A 17,389-nucleotide genomic window follows, 5' to 3' on the forward strand; every position below is an offset into this window, starting at 1 on the left:
GTGGTATATCTAGTCGAATTAGAAATTGGGAATTTTGCTGTGAAGGGGATTTTCATGCACAGTTTAATAATTCAGCTACCTGCACCCCTGGGCAAAATAAATAGCTGGCTGAATGCTTGTTGGCAAAGTCACAAAAAATTATATTATTTGGAACTTTAAATGTCCCCCCCCAATAAATGTTGGGATTATCTGTGGGAAAGCAAAGGGTTCAGGGCATTATAGCAGCAATTTTTCATTACGGTATGTGCATTTTCTTCTTGGAGAGCTATGTAGGTGTGGTAATTTTTTTTTTTTTTTTTAGGGAGGAAGAAAATAAGAGAAACACACCCACTGTAAGTGGACTACAGTTATTTCACCTCAACTCTCAGCCCTGCAGCAATTCTAGTACCTGATGTTAGATGAGAAGGGCTACTCCTCTGAGTAATATTTGCTAAACACAGCTAAATATCTACTTAGTAAGAATTCAAAAGGGTCAGGATAATTGTCAAATTGAATTTTATCAGCTAATTGCTTTTGATTTATTCATTTTTTTGAGCACCTGTTTTGTGTGAGGCACTACTGTTCTAGTCAGTTGGCATACATCAGAGAATAAGATTGTCAAAGATATCTGCCATTGTAGAGGTTGGATTCCATTGTGGGAAGGGGGGGTAAGGAAAGAGATAATAAATGATAGATGTAATAAATAATTCTTTTGGTATGTTAGAAACTGATATATGCTGTGGGGAGAGGAGACTGGGGAAAAGTGAATCTACAGTAGGGAAAGAGGTTACAGCTTAGAGAGGTTTTGGGCAAAACGGTAGTGCCACAGAAATGGTATGTGACACACCCATGTGGGGAAGTGGAGGAGCTGGAGTAGTAAAGCTGCATTTATCTCTATTTTCAGCATAGAAGTCCTGTCAACGTATTAAAAATACATTTCATTCTCCCCCTTCTCTCAACTATTTGAGTATAATCCCTAGCCTTGCCTCTCAGTGCTAGAGATAAAACACATTATAAAGGAAATGATACTGCCTGGGCTCCGATCCTGTGACATCCTGTCTAATTTAAGCTCTTGTGGGTAGCATGTTTCCCATTAGTTGTCCCAATTCACAGTGGATGGAGGAAGAAAGCATTGAATGAGATATGCAGTTCAATTCAACAAGCACTTACTCCTACCTCTTATTTACCTAGAACCACTTTGTTCAATTTAATTAATACAAAGATGCAGAAGTTCTTAGGGAGCCTTGGGCTGTGTTGTAAGATGAACCACAGATGAATGAATATAAAAGAAAAATATGAGGCAATGCTTAGCAAATGTTGTCTATACATTCAAGTGTGGAAGAGAAATATTATAATCTGGAGTTAGCCCAGGGCTTTCTGGAAAAGTGAGATCAAGGTTAGACCTTTTTAAACTTGAATGTGGTACTGAAGCAAGTGGGAGTAATTGGGGAAGGGGCAATAGCATCCCATGAAGACACAGAGGCAGAAAAGTCTGAGCTGATGGGATAGTTGATGGAGAAAGTCTGGCCAAAGGACTTAATGACTAGGAGTAATTAGCCACTGGAGTAACAGAAGCATCTCCACACTCCAATGTCACAGATGAGGGGGGAGGAACACCTGTATTAGACTGTTGCAGTCTCCCTAGAGACGCAGAGCTGCACGGCAGGAGACCAGTTACAGAGGTGATTCTATTATTTTTCACCTTAGAAAGTAAAAATGGAGACTAAAGATAATTATCTCCAAAAAACAAAAAGGTGCCTTCTTCTCATCAATTACATGGATATATCCTACTTCTGTCACTATGGTCATTGACTTTGAGCTTGAGTCAGGAGAAAGTTTAAAAACAGGGACCGCGCTGGAGAGAGGGGAAAAAGAAAAGGGACCGTGTGGGAAAGAAGGCACCCACAGGATGCGCGTTTACTGCTTACACCCAGCAGCTGCCCCATGACCGCTCCTCCTGGCAACCCTGCTTAGCGGAAGACACCTGTACTCTATTCCCATAGGCAGCCTGGAGAAGCTGGGCAATCTGCGGCCCAGGAAACGTCAACTGCTAGCAGTGAGCTCTGTCCACGTGTAAACCAAGATTTGGGGAAGGAGCAGGGTGGGTGTAGGGGTTGACACTTTCTTAGGCTCTCTCCTCTGGTTCCTCAGATGGGGCCCTCATCTAGTCCCACCCCCACGTTTTGGACAGATGCTGTATCCCTGACAACCGTCCCAAGATGCTTCCCACCCCCCCACCCCCCGCCCCGCGGTGGAGCCTGCTCCCCTCGCAGCCGTAGCTAAGACCCGGAAAAGTGGAATTTCACTTTGAAACTCCCGTGCGTGCGGCGCGAGGGCCAGCGCTGGGCATGCTCAGTAGCCGCGGCGTGGCGGGGCTGCTGCTCGCGCTGCGCTGGCCTCGGGCGCCGGGGCTGGCGCGGGAGCGCCCGCCCCCCCACTCCCCGCGCCTTCCCCTCCGCGCCTGCGGAGCTTCCAGAAGGCCGAGCAGTAGCGGCTCCCAGGGCGTCGGCCCCCGCCCTGCGCCGCCCAGCTCTCCGCCGCGTCCTACTCCTCTTCCTCTGCTCCTCTCTTAAGGAGGCAAAGCTGGTGCTTCCTTCTGTGGGCGGCACACACGGCTCTGCCAGCCCGAGCCGAGGACCTGCGAATGAATCCCGGAGACCAGAGGACCATCGGCGGGGGCTCTTTCCAATAACACTTTGCCTGAAGTGGCGTCGTGGCTGAGTTTCTCCTCCACCTCTCAATGCAAACACTATGCGGAGAGCGGTTGGCTTCCCTGCGCTGTGCCTGCTTCTTCACGCTGCAGGTAAGGGGTTGCCGGGCATAGAGCCAGAGATGTGGATGTGATGGGAGAGTGCACATGCTTGAGGACTGTAGGAAAAGCCTGCTTCGCGAAGAAAGCCTTAGGAAGGCAAAGCAGGACAGTGCTGACAGGAAAGCGGTGAGGGAGTCATGCACCTGTTGGAAGACTGAGGCCGAAAACTTAAAGCTAAAATCAGCTCTTGATTTTTCCTTACCTCGTATGAACATTTTCAGTACGAATAGAGGTTTGCTTGCTCCACCCCTCCCCTCCATGTAGACTCCCAGATTTTGTTTCTAGGCTCTGCACTTGACTGCCAGTTTTTCAGGAGGCAGACAAGACATCCTGCTGGATGTAACCTTTTCTACTGCAGCGGCTACATCCGTAAGGTCTCTTGGTTTAGCGAGAGCTCACAGGGATGCACTGGCTGTAACCTGATGGACCACATCTCCTCCGCAAAGATCGAAATACATGGTTCGCATTAATGATGCCGCTCCAGGCTCCTTTGGCCCCTGCTCTTGTCAGTCGAATTTTCTAAACCAATGAGAGGAGTGAAAGATTTAAAATAAGACCCTCTCTTCTCTTTCAGCATCATGGTCAGGTTGCGAGGGCACTAGACAGAAACCCAATCACAGTTTCAAAGCTGACAACCCCGGGGTCGACACTGTCTCCCTGGGACAGATTTGATGAGGTCTAGCCAGGAGTGACAGTGAGACTGATTCCCAAATATAAACATATTTGATACCAGTATCAGGTTTCATATGGAAGCAAACCTTAGGAAGTACCTGGGGAATTTTATATGCGATGTTGCTACAGACCCTGCTTTTTGGATACATGCAGCCTCTATGTAATGCAAGGACTTGCTGGACTGAATCCTTTATCATTTTTACACACACGTGAACCAAAATAGAATATGGCAGAGAGATTTTAGGAACCCTACTGCGACAGCAGTTGTCCATGCAGTATCCCTGTAGCAATCAAGGACTAGGTATTTTCCTAGAGTTTTCCTGTTACCCAACCACACACATTCATTCATTCTTTCAACCAACATTTATTGAGTATGTACTACATTCCAGGGGTAATGAATAAAAATAATGGTTGCAAAATTACAATTTTTGTGTTATCTTTTAAAAAGAGTGTGGGTGAGTCCTTTTCTGTGTGGGTGATAATGAGAGTGAAATATCGTACTTCCTTATTTCTAGCTAATGCTATTTTAACGTATTGTGAATCTCTTGAACAAGTAGTGTTTAGGGACATTCAGGCTATAGTTAAGTACCCATGTTAATTGTATAATTATGATGTTATATTGTGGAATTTTCAGTAGTTCTTTGATACCTTTTGAGAACTAGGAAATAGCTATGACTTGGTTATTATTTGCAAACAGTTATAGTGAATACTTTTATTACCACATACAATTCTTTAATATTGAAATATAGGATGAAAATATACACATTGGGTTGAGTTTTATTTACATTATTGTTTTATTGTAGCACTGATACAAACATCTATTACCGAAAAAGCCTCTTCTTCTGTCAATTTAGCTGATTTAGCTGATCTATGAAAAATTTTAGTGTCGTTATTTTTAAAGCTAATATATAACATTTCTAAAGATAACATTTAATATATCTTGAGTAATTATAACTTAAAAGCTATAAAAGCTATAGATAAACTTAAAACTAAGCAGGTGGAAAACATTTCTAAATTTATTGTAGATGAATATTTGGGATGAGGAAATCGAAGACTTTTGTTCATCAAAGGAGAAACCTAGATGTCTGTAGCCCTAGATTATACCTGGAGTTCTGCCAAAAGGGTATATTACCAAAGACAAACCAGTTCAATCCTACTTTGACTTCTTAATTTGCCAAAAAAAAAAAAAAAATTATTTAATCAATTTGAATTTAATAAGGCAATGCATTGAAGGCTATCTTCAGATTTCAGTTGCAAGATGCTGTATAGAAATTAATTATATTCATATTTAATGTAGTGCTTTTGATAGGTGTTTTTTCACAGCAGATTGCAAGTTTAATATTGTAGTTGTCTTGCCAGTTTCATTATGAATGCATTTTAATTTAAACAGCAATTTGTGGGTCACAAGCTGTCATCAGATTAAAATTCATCACAGTTATCTAAATAACATTGTTAGGACTTTTCATTAGAACTGAGACAAACCAGATTTCTTGATCTCAGCTCCTGTAGATTTGGGTAATAAGAAAATGAGTAAGTGGGAGGGCAAAGATCAAGAAGTCAGTGATTGTCTCTACTTGTTGAATGTCTGATGTGGCCTCTCTTACAGAAGGTTCTCCTCTCAGGAGAGAAGTGAGCTTTATAAAGAAGGGAAGTGAATTCTATAGAGTCAGGCCTCTTTGGCTGAAAAGCTAATTGATCCATTTTGGTTATGCCCAGGGTACCAGCAACTACTTTATACTGGTGGAACTGATGACAGGTTATACCCCTTTTGGGATGGGAGAAATTGACTGCCAGGATGTGAGTGCTCTTTGTAGCTATAATAGGAACTGTTGACTTCAATAGTCATTCTCCTAATGATAAGTAGCAAACTGTTTTCAACTTGAGCGTCATCTCCAATTATTTGGTTATGATCTCCTGAGTCACTATGCAAAAAAAAAAAAAATTTTTCTTTTAAAAATTCTGACCAACCCTGAGTTCTGATTGCCTTAACAGTGAAAAGTATTGTATCTGTTTGTAATGTCTGTGGGAACAAAAAGGGGAAGAGGGGGTACAATGCTGTGTAATTAACATATCTGGGTAAGATAACCTTAACGAATTACTGAGCATGGAGCTTGTTAGAGAACCTGGACTCAACTCTTATCTGTGGCGGCTGATTTTGATAGATGTCCTTAACGAGAAAAGTGTTAGCTATTGTCCATCTAACTGCTTAGTGTACAGGTGAGAAAACTATGCTCCAGTAAATAATAGCTGCTAATTACTTTAAAGTGCCAATTAACAGTATAGCCAGGGTAAAAACCTAGGTTTCCAGGCCTGTGATTGCACACTATCTAAAATCCTACAGTTTCTGACAGTTGAGGCCACCATTGAGATACTGGTGCCAGATTCTTTTTCCCTAACTGTCCCCATTCTTCTTTTTTTCTTTTTTTTTTTTAACATCTTTATTGGAGTATAATTGCTTTACAACGGTGTGTTAGTTTCTGCTTTATAACAAAGTAAATCAGTTATACATATACATATGTCCCCATATCTCTTCCCTCTTGCGTCTCCCTCCCTCCCACCCTCCCTATCCCACCCCTCTAGGTGGTCACAAAGCACCGAGCTGATCTCCCTGTGCTATGCGGCTGCTTCCCACTAGCTATCTATTTTACATTTGGTAGTGTATATATGTCCATGCCACTCTCTCACTTTGTCACAGCTTACCCTTCCCCCTCCCCATATCCTCAAGTCCATTCTCTAGTAGGTCTGTGTCTTTATTCCCATCTTACCCCTAGGTTCTTCATGACCTTTTTTTTTTTTTCCCTTAGATTCCATATATATGTGTTAGCGTACTGTATTTGTTTTTCTCTTTCTGACTTACTTCACTCTGTATGACAGACTCTAACTCCATCCACCTCATTACAAATACCTCCATTTCATTTCTTTTTATGGCTGAGTAATATTCCATTGTATATATGTGCCACATCTTCTTTATCCATTCATCCAATGGTGGACACTTAGGTTGCTTCCATGTCCTGGCTATTGTAAATAGAGCTGCAATGAACATTTTGGTACATGACTCTTTTTGAATTATGGTTTTCTCGGGGTATATGCCCAGTAGTGGGATTGCTGGGTCGTATGGTAATTCTATTTTTAGTTTTTTAAGGAACCTCCATACTGTTTTCCATAGTGGCTGTATCAATTTACATTCCCACCAACAGTGCAAGAGGGTTCCCTTTTCTCCACACCCTCTCCAGCATTTATTGTTTTTATAGTTTTTTTGATGATGGCCATTCTGACCAGTGTGAGATGATATCTCATTGTAGTTTTGATTTGCATTTCTCTAATGATTAGTGATGTTGAGCATTCTTTCATGTGTTTGTTGGCAATCTGTATATCTTCTTTGGAGAAATGTCTATTTAGGTCTTCTGCACATCCCATTCTTTACCTTTCTGTGAACCAACATAATGTATAAACTTCTGTTGAAAAGACCACTTCAGGAATATCCAAGGAGGCAGCTAAAAGCTACCCAATAATATGGATGGCAAAAATATTATGTGGAAAAGCCATAGATAGCTTTTCTTCAGTGTTTCTTCTCTTTCTTTGCCCAAAGAACTATATTCTGTTTCAGGAGATGATATTTATTGGGTAGTATTTTAGTTACAAAGGAGTGAATGTCTTGGGATATCTTGAAAATTATCATGTGAAAGCTTTCTTTTTCCTATTGAATAGCTAATAAGACATAGAAGCTGATGTCAATGGATTACTCTCTCGTCAAGCTCTGGAAAAGGTTCTTTCAAATTTCTACATTGTTCTTACTATTGGCCTTTCTGGATGGCACAGAGACTACCTTCAGTATATCTTCTGAAGATGCCTCTTCATTCTCAGAGAAGTGCATAGTCAGTTTCTCTAGTCTTCAAGAGGGAAGAGTTCCTGTGGGATCAAGAGGATCAGGGAAGTCATTTGCAGAAACATCACCCTCAAAAGAAAGGGTAGACGGATAGGAAAATATGTTTTAAGATGTCTTTTCTCAAAGAAGAGTCCCTTAGAACTCCCGAATTGGTTTTTCCTGTTCAAAATCACTCAACGAAGTCCTTACACTGGCCCAAGTTCTACTCTGTTCTCTCCCCCTATTACCTCTCTGATATCTCTCACTGCTTTCCTCTTTTTTGTCTCTCTCCAGCTACAGTAGTCTCCTTCCTATTCCAAGAAGATGCCAGGCACTTGCCCACCTCCCAAAAAAGTTTTGTTTATTTCTTTGCCTGAACTATCCTTTCTCTGTATTTCCATGGCTTAATCCCTCAATTTTAGGTCTTTGCTCAAGGGTTACTTTCTCAGTGAAGCCCTCACTGGCTCTCCTAATTAATATTTCATATCCCACCCCCAAAAATCCCTCGGACACCCCTTCCCTGCTTTACTTTTTAAATTAATTTTATGAAGAATAGTTGATTTACAATGTTGAGTTAATTTCTGCTGTACAGCAAAGTGACTCAGTTATGCATATATATTCTTTTTCATATTCTTTTCCATTCTGGTTTATCACAGGATATTGAATATAGTTCCCTGTGCTATACAGTAGGACCTAGTTGTTTATCCGTTCTATATACAATAGTTTACATCTGCTAATCCCACACTCCCAGTCCTTCCCTCCCCCACCCCTCTCTCCCTTGGCAACCACAAGTCTGTTCTCTATGTCTGTAAATCTGTTTCTGTTTTGTAGATGTGTTCATTTGTGTCGTGTTTAAGATTCCACATATAAGTGATATTATATGGCGTTTGTCTTTCTCTTTCTGACTTACTTCACTTAGTATGGTAATTTCTAGGTCCATCCATGTTGCTGCAAATGGCATTATATCATTCTTTTTTATGGCTGAGTAATATTCCATTGTATATGTATATATACCACATCTTCTTTATCCATTCATCTGTTGATGGGCATTTAGGTTGTTTCCATGTCTTGGCTATTGTAAATAGTGCTGCTCCTGCTTTACTTTTTTTTTACCAGAGGTCTTTCACCATCTATCTTACCAAATATTTTACTTATTTATTTTGTTAATGTGGTTCCCCCTCTCCCCATTAAAATATAAGTAACTTGAAGGCAGAGGTATTTGTCTGTTTTGTTTACTGCTGTTTCTACTGCAGATTCTGCCCAGCCTAGCACTGGGGGCGGGGAGTAGTGCCTGGCATAAAACTCCTAAAGATTAAATAAATACATTGAATAAATAAAAACAACACAGTAATATTTCTGGTCCCCTCTTTTTGCATTTAGTTTCTTCTTGGCACTCATGCAAGTCACCTTGTCAGCTTAGCCACTTCCAGCATGAACTTCAGCAGAGCTCATTTATCCAAAACTCAAGTTGCTCCCCAGGAGTCTTATATGCCCAGGGGACATACCATCTCACACAGACTTTGCTACTTTGGGAATTGAAGGGCAACTGGGCATGAGCTTGAACTACTTATAAACTCAGTGGCAAAGCCCTTCCAACTGATTGCCAGATGCTGTACAGCTCAAATGCCTTGCTGGTTGGCTATACTTTTACTTCTTAGTAAAATGCTTTGTACATATGGGAATGGCTATAGTTATATGAAAGGATTCATACAGCTAATTTGCAAGCAGGGTTTAAGGCACTAGGACAAACCTGTTTACTTCTTTGGCATTTGAGGCATAGGTATATGTATACAGTAAGTCCCCTACATATGAACAAGTTCCATTCCGAGAGCATGTTGGTAAGTCCAGTTTGTTCGAAAGTTCCACAAAGTTAGCCCAGGTACCCAACTAACACAATCGGCTATAAAGTACTGTACTGAAATAGGTTTATAGTACTGTCCTGTAATAGGTTTATAATACTTTTCACACAAATAATACATAAAAAACAAACACAAAAAATAAAGAAAACATTTAAAACTTTACAGTACAGTACCTTGAAAAGTACAGTAGTACAATACAACAGCTGGCATACAGGGGCACGTTCACGTCTTTGAAAGTTCGCAACTTGTACCCTACCTTTGCTGTTTTCATCCAAAAGGTCACCAAGTCTACTCACCAACTCTTCTCCACTTTCCGTGTCCACGTCACTGCCTTGTGCTAGGTCCTTATTTCTCATATAGTATTTCACAATAACCTACCATCAAATCCATCCTTCGTAATGATGTCAGAGGTAAAACTTGAAAAAGCATACCCGATCACATTCTTTCTTTGTAAGATTCTCTAATACAGCTATTTCCTTTTCTCTTAGAATAAACCCAAACTTATTAGCATGGGAAAATCTTTTACTAACTCCATCTTTATTTCCTGTCATCATGTTCTGCTTTGCACACTATTATCATACTAAGAGCAAATTTCTTTTGGTTTGCTATGCCTCTCATCCTTTTCACATACTGTTCTATTTATCTTAAATACCCAACTCTGCTTCTTTTTCTAGATAACTTTTTTCTCCAACTTCAAATGTTGGTCATTGCCTACTTTGAGAACCCTTCCTGTGACACCCCACCTCATTCAAGTAGCTTTCCTAGGTTTTCCTTTTAGGCCCTGTATATTTCTCTATTAATGCACTTAACCTGAATATTTAAAAATTTTGAGGACAATAACAGAATTGTAACTTTTATCTCTATATACCAATAGCATAGAACTTGTTATCTAGTACACCATCAATAAATGTTGAATGAATGAATAAACATATCCAGGATGTATTAGACAAAATAAATTATGATTAATTTATATTGACAGATTGTATCTCATTTTGACGATCATAAAGAATAGAATTGACTTTACTACTGCTCTTTCAATCCAATTTACATTTATTGGTTACAAAGAAGTGGAAATGGGGCAGAAAAGCTTTCATTTAAACATAGTCTGTTTAAGGTAAGTTTATGTTCTACAGGCGTGATGCTCATTGTAGTGGAGTTGTTTGTTGAACTCCTCCTAGATAGATAGACATTCCTATATGATATTCTAGTACTACTTCAGGACGGGAATGAGATGAATGTCTTTATTTTAAAGAGACCAAAGAATTAGGTAAGGTACATAGCATGATAGTTTTGCACTAAGGAATGGACCCAGAACCCCTGACTCTGATTACTGATTGGTTATCAGCTACCTTGTAATAACAAACATGAGCCACTTACACATTCAAATTCAGGTGGGAGTGTGAGGCAGTGGGTTCGGAGACCAAAAATAATCCAACCCTCCCTTAATTCCCCCAAACAGAAACCAAACCATCACAGAAAATTTCTGAGTATTTGGATCGTTTTATACATTTTTTCTCTCTCTTTATATATAGAGAAAATCTTTATAAAACCATAAACAATTTTTATGGGAGCCATGCTTATACCTGAAGAATGGAGACTGGTTTACGAATTATAAAAAGTCACTTTTTATGAGATGACGGGATCACACATCAAAGGCTCATTTATTAATTAGTATTAATGATAACATGGATGTTATGTTTCATGGTAAGTTTATTGTTAAATCTCTTAAAAGCTGTCTGTAAAGCCTGATTCAAAAGGTAGAGAAAGCCATTTTCCCCTTTAAAAGATGATTTTGAAAGATCCCACTTGGCCTTGAGTGCATTCTTCATCTTCAAAGTACTTAGACAAATGCTGACACACTTAGAGTAGCACTGATGTTTCCCAACAAAAGGGATTTTAATAGCCTGAAAAAATGTAATGGTAATATATTATTTTAAGATCAAATTTCCTAATGCGTATTAACCAAATAACGTAACTGTATGTGTCTATTATTGAGATACTTGCCACAGAATGACAATTAGCAAATTTATATTATGAATATTAGCACTTTCCATTTAAATAATCTTTTATTCATAATGGCTATCTAGACTTTTCTCATAATCAAATCTCATTTGACTTCAATTTATTAAGATGTTGATATCCATTAAAATTGCAGCCACATGGACCAACAACAAAACAAAACTAACTGTTTACGTGAAGCAATATGTCTAGATCAATATGTCTAATTGCACTGAAGTAGATGCCAAGTTCATTGGGGACATGAATTATTTTTTGTCTTAGTTCAGACCTGAAGCAATGTACATTTGCTGACTTAAATGTGCAGATTGGCTTAAGGCAGCCCTAAACTACTGATTCTTTGGAAAAGATCAATAAATGAGCACAGAGTAAGAGTGTCTCACAGTGATTTACTGGCCTGTACAGCAACATGTATAGAATAAGACTCTACAGCTATTTCACTGCAGTAATGATCCAGTTCTAGATGAAGACTAGAGGGGACATGAAGCAATGCCCGTAACTGCACAGAGTCAGCTCCCATCACTGGTGTTACTTTCACTTACCTTGGAAAGATGCTGAATACAAAGTATGCCAAACATCATGATGAGTTAGTTTGAAAGGCCATCAATCCATCAATATAAAGGTGTGGTTTTAAGTTAAAGTAGTTCACCTTCTTGGTCTTGTTGATTCCAGACAGTGTTTTTATTCTCCCTGGAAGAAAATGAAATAGCATAAGCAGAGAAGTAAAAAGAAAATTGAAATAAAGGAGAAAATGCCATATTTTTAGATGACTTTTAGCAGAATAAGGTAGTAGTTAAGAGCATGTATATTGTGGTCCAGCTCAAATCCAGGCATGATCACTTACTATCTCTGTAACTTAGGGCAACTTAATCTTTCCAAGTCTCAATTTCCTCTTTTTAAAATGGAGATCAGGTACTATACAACTGTAGGGTTGTTGTTGTGTGTTAAACAGGATAATGTAATGTAAAATAAACTGTGCTGTCTTAGTAAATGCCATGTAAGTGTTAGGTATTATTTGACTAGGGGTGGGAGAGGTCAGATGCTAAATGGTCAACTAGTATCTTGGAGCAATTTCTCATTCTTTTTGTGTTTGAGCCAATGCTGGAGAAGCATGCATGCCCGAGAGAGATTCTGGATTCAGATCATTTCTTCAATTTGATCTTATCTGCATAGTTTTCCTCTACCTTTGGTGTGAGCCTTACTAAATGTGCAGGTTTCTGATGGACTGTGCAGCTCCAAAACATCCGCCTATTGCTTTTGGCCACTGAGAGGCTGGAGAGAGCCTGACCAAGCCTAAGACGTCAGATCTCATTCTGCCAGCCCTTCCTCAATACCCCCCACCAAGCCCCTCAATAAAATAGTTTGACATCCTCCCCCTATCCCAGTTCACCTCTCCCCCAAATCTCTCTGTAATTCCTAAATCTGGATATTAACTGAAGCTATGAAAATATAATAAAAGGGTCTCCTATCAAGATAAACATTATATTTTATAGGGAAGAAACAAATAGATTTCCTTATAAGAAAAGAAGGAAAATACAAAGGACTATTTCCTAAGTCCCTATGATGTGCTACACTCTATCCCAAGTGCCTTATATAAGATAATCATCTCACCCTTTAGGATGGAAAGTTTGTTTGAAATGACATGCTTGTACTACAGAAACAGCAAAAATACACTCTAACTCACGTAGCATAGTAAAAATAAAAAAGTTCTAGACTCTGACTGCCTGGGTTTGAATCCCATCTCTGCTGTTTACTATTTAAATTCTCTGTGCGTCCCTTTTCTTATCAGAAAAAAAGGCTAATAACGTAGTAACTACCTCGTGAGGTGGTTTAAGGATTTAAAGAGCTAATTCCTAAGGGCCCACAGCATGGTGGCTGGAACACTGAATACATTCAATGGCTAGTAGTTGTAAGAATTATCATATTAACATGTGAAACTTTCATTGGTCCTATATTTCAGGTTCCATACTTGAAAAAGAAAAAATGTGCACATTGACTATCAGCCCACTAAAAAGAAAATCACTCTAAAGCCTTCTTTTGTGAAGAGTGCCTGCCATGAAAATCTGATTTTCATGCCTCCATTTAAAAAAATCCTTGTAGAACCTTTGCCTTGTAAATTAAAAAATGCTCATAATTAGCAAGTTTGTGTTGGAGGAAATAAATGCTGTTTTCCAAACTGGAGAACCTAAGAGAAAAAAATCCTATAGCCGCCAGAGGCACTGCAATCATGGGCAGCCATCTTCCTGGTAAAGTATCTCTTAGTTTTAGGGTTTGGGTAGGATATCTAGTATCATCCCTTCTGCTGTCTCACTCTACAAACTATCTGAATTCACAGCATCCAACAGGAGTCCAAATATCCCACTTCTAATGCTGAACCCTCTCTGTGTCCACGGACACCTTGAAAACCCTGTGCATTGCATGGTTTGCATACGCCACTTTGAGAGCCCTGCCCACATACCTTTGGTGTGTGTGTGGCAGGGGAGGGTACAGGCTTCATGAAATCAGAGTTTCCACACATGCATTCTGGGGATCAGGCATCCTGCCTTCCCTAGTGTTAAATTCTGCTGAGTCGACCATAAATTCTCAGCGGGTGCAGAGCCCATGCCTCCAGGCCAGTCCTGCCCCGTGCCTGAAGCAGAGGTGCCTCCGGTCTCCCATACTTCAGCCTGCAATCAGCCCCCACTGCTGGCAACCGCCCACCCCTACCCTTGATGTCTTGCCATTCACCCTCTGGAGCTGTGTGCTCAGGCTGAACCTCAACCTCCTGCTTTCTCCTTCCTCTCCACCCCAATTAAAGTCTGTCGTTATTGCTTCCCATTGCAGGAGAGGTCTCTCCTCAACTAGCTGTATTTTAGAAGAGATGTGACACACTGATCTACTCCTGATAAAAATAGCTGTTAATTGGATGGTCTTTCCCTAGCCAATGTTCATTTTTTCCAAAGACCCATGGGAAAGCAGTACCTTAGACCAGTGGCATTAATTTCAAGTGATGGATGAAGGGACTAGGACAGGATGCAGTAGACGTGTTCACCTGAAAGGCCTACCAAGTGCCCCTCAAGTCCCTAAATGCAGGCAAAGGACACTAGGTCAGGGATCTCTTCAAGTGGCCACTGTGGACCTCCTTCCTCACCCTCCTCTTGCCCTAATATTCGGGCCTTTATGTCTCTGTAGTACCATTGCTATGACAATATTGTAATTTTTTATATGTTCTAATATTCATTTTGCTATATTTTAATATAATTCCTAATCTACTACGAGAATTATTCTTAAAATAGATATTTCTTTTTCTTCGTCCTGCAATGGAGTCAGGCTTTTAAGTCATCTGGAGAACTCTACTATAAAAATGATGGTAATATTTTATAATTCCTGTAACTATTTATAAATAGTAATATTTTAACTGTTTGCATAACGATGAGGCATAAAAATTAGATTTTACAAATGTACTTGGTGCTTCATCATTCAGTAAGTGCATTTGGAATGCAATTCCTATGATTTCTGCAAAAGCTAGTGTTTCTCAGCTTTATTACCACATGATCATTTTTCCCCACTTCTGCATTTCCCCAGAGGGCATATCTTGACAAAGGTCTTCTCTTAATGGCTGTGAAGTTTAAGAGATAGTAGCATTCACTCCTGTCAACCTCTCCTCCAGGCATCCTCCAACTCAGTTCTTCAGGAACTGGGGCGCATCTGACTGCTTCTGTCTGAGCCAACATAAGTCTCACTCAGCAGGGTCCGAGGCCAGTGGTCTTAACCCATTTCTTCTTTATGACTTATGTCTAGTCACACTGCCCCAAAGGGTGCTGTCCTAATTGTATTGTTTCACTCTGTAATACATTTATCAGATGAAATATAATGCTATTAAAGCTGGGCAAAACCCAGGAAACATGAAACCCTTTCATTGTAATTTTGCCACCAGCGCATGGCAGACACAGATTTTTCCATTCTGTGACTCCCAGATAGAGTTCTCCACTGTGCAGCTCAACTTTGGATGGAAGAGATAAATAGGAATAATTGAGGGTCACCCACAGTAGTTACAGTGGGCTGTAAGTGGGCGTAGGAGCCACATTTTCTAATGGAATATTTGAGGAAATGTGAAGGAGTGTTTATATCAAAGAACATGCAGGAAGAGTTTACAAGATGCCTTAATTAAAATCATTGCTTATTCTTGTAGGATTCAGGGCCTTTCCTACTTGGAGAAGAATAGAGGCAGCTCTATAAAAATAAGACTAGTTACTTTGGTGTTGGTTTCTTATTTTTATTTTAGATATACTAGATACATCACTGGCCAAACATGTGAAGCATTTAAATAGTATCAGAAAAAGATGCAGAGCTTCCCCACGGGATTATATTTTCGCATCCTAGAGACCAGTGCATAGACTAGATTTTAGGAAAAACATTTCTGGAGGGAGGTGTTCTTTCAATAACAAGCTCTTTTTTGGAGGGCCCATGATTGTTTACAATTTTCATAAATATAATTCAATTAAAATTCGTATTTGTTATCTTTTAGAAACACATTTCATTTTATTTTACTTTTTATGACAAAACTACTGGCCTAAAGATGTACTTTTTTTTTGTCAAATTGGTTGTTTGGTGTCAGGACACAAGACAAATGTGTACACATATAAATATATGCATACATACATATAACGTATGTTGTAAGAACATAACTAAGACACACAAACTGAATTTCACAAAATTAGCTTTATATACAGACAGAGCCATAGTGGAGTCTTTCAAAACACTGATATAATTTGCTATTAAGATTAGTAGGAGTGAGCACATGTTATACCTGGGAGGTTATTCTAACAGACCTCAGTTGTCACATCTTGGGACGGCTATAATGTTCACCAGGAAGATTCAGTGTTGGTACTGTGGGTACTTCTAACTGGAGATTAGTGCCGTGGTGACCTCATGGGTTAGCATTACCAATAGAATTATAGAATAACTGGAAGAGTAGTTTTAATATTAGCCTCCTTACATCCAAGGATAGTGCTTCTGGAAATCCCTGCTCCTTTAAGTTTCCAAAGGGTCCTATATTGTACTTATGGAAAAACTTAAATCTCTTTGGAAAAAATCAGCACCACGTGAATGTAACTGAATTGAGGCTCTCTGTTACTGAAGTACGTTTCTAATCTGGTTGTAGATCTACAAGAACCACCTTCACTTTCTGATGAGAAAACTGAGGCTTAGAGCGGTTGAGGACACATGCTCAAGTTCACATAGATGAGAGGGGGTGGGTATTGAAGCAACAATCTAGGTCCCTTATTTCTTATTCCATTGCTTTTTTTAAAAAGTATGTTTCTTTCCTTTCTCAGTACTATTAATTGGCATTTCTAAGTAAACTTCCACTGGTACTTGTGTATTTTTAACTTTTCCTGAGAGGCATTTACAAATCAAATGAGAACCTTGTCATTTCTCGTGTAGAAATTCCCAAGGGACTTCCTTGATGTTATCCATTTATATCTCCTTTCTAGAGAAGAAAGTGCTGGCAATCCTTGAAAAACAATGATTGTCCTTTTACAAAATAATCAGAGAACAAAGTTGCCCTTTTTTGATTGTTCACTTTTTCAAGTCTCTTTGGTGACCACTGTTTTGTCCTTTTGTCCCTTTCACAAGTCACTAACACTGATTTAAACACCTGAAATACAAGGATTTATTCTGAGAGGGTGTATGCAAGGCCATTCTACCTTGTGCATCTAGGAATTACCAACATTGAATTTGAAATAATGAATCATGATGTATTCAAATTTAACATTGTAATTTTATACATTTCTCTTTCCTTTGTTGAAGATCTCTTTAGAGATTATCAAGGTCATATCCAGAATGAAGTTTCAATTGTGGAATTTTATGAACATCAAAACTGGTTACTCTCATGTAAATGTTCCTCCTATGATAAACGTACTTTTATTTTAAATGCAGATAAGTATCTTTGACAAGCTATTCACTAAACAAACATTCTGTGAGAGACGCTCTGTCCCTTAGAAGTGGAGAAAATTGTCACTGAGCTCTCAGTGAAGATGAGGAATCCTATTATACATCTCATATCAACTTTCTCTCTCATTCTTTACAAGAACTGTTTCAATCCTTCTCCGTTCTCAGGGAACCTCCAGTCTTTCTTGCCTCGTCCTCTCTCTTATGATTCATTCTCTTCTGCACAGAGAAGATAGAAGCCATCAGAAGAAAACT

The 17,389-nt window shown here is 39.4% G+C and overlaps 1 protein-coding gene across 2 annotated transcripts in view; it reads left to right on the forward strand.

Moving 5' to 3' along the window:
• The first annotated feature begins 2,350 nt into the window (after positions 1 to 2,350).
• Positions 2,351 to 17,389, forward strand: part of PTPRR (protein tyrosine phosphatase receptor type R) — a 259,744-nt gene continuing 244,705 nt past the window's right edge. Inside the window, exon 1 of one of the 2 annotated variants that reach the window (XM_082422767.1) lies at positions 2,351 to 2,782. In XM_082422767.1, coding sequence (XP_082278893.1) covers positions 2,731 to 2,782 — 52 coding nt within the window. In that variant the 5' untranslated portion in view covers positions 2,351 to 2,730. The remainder of the gene's footprint in view (positions 2,783 to 17,389) is intronic. The other variant, XM_082422768.1, reaches the window with a different exon arrangement.

Source organism: Balaenoptera physalus (assembly GCF_965194825.1).
Source record: "Balaenoptera physalus genome assembly, chromosome: 13".
In the NCBI taxonomy this organism is placed as follows: domain Eukaryota; kingdom Metazoa; phylum Chordata; class Mammalia; order Artiodactyla; family Balaenopteridae; genus Balaenoptera; species Balaenoptera physalus.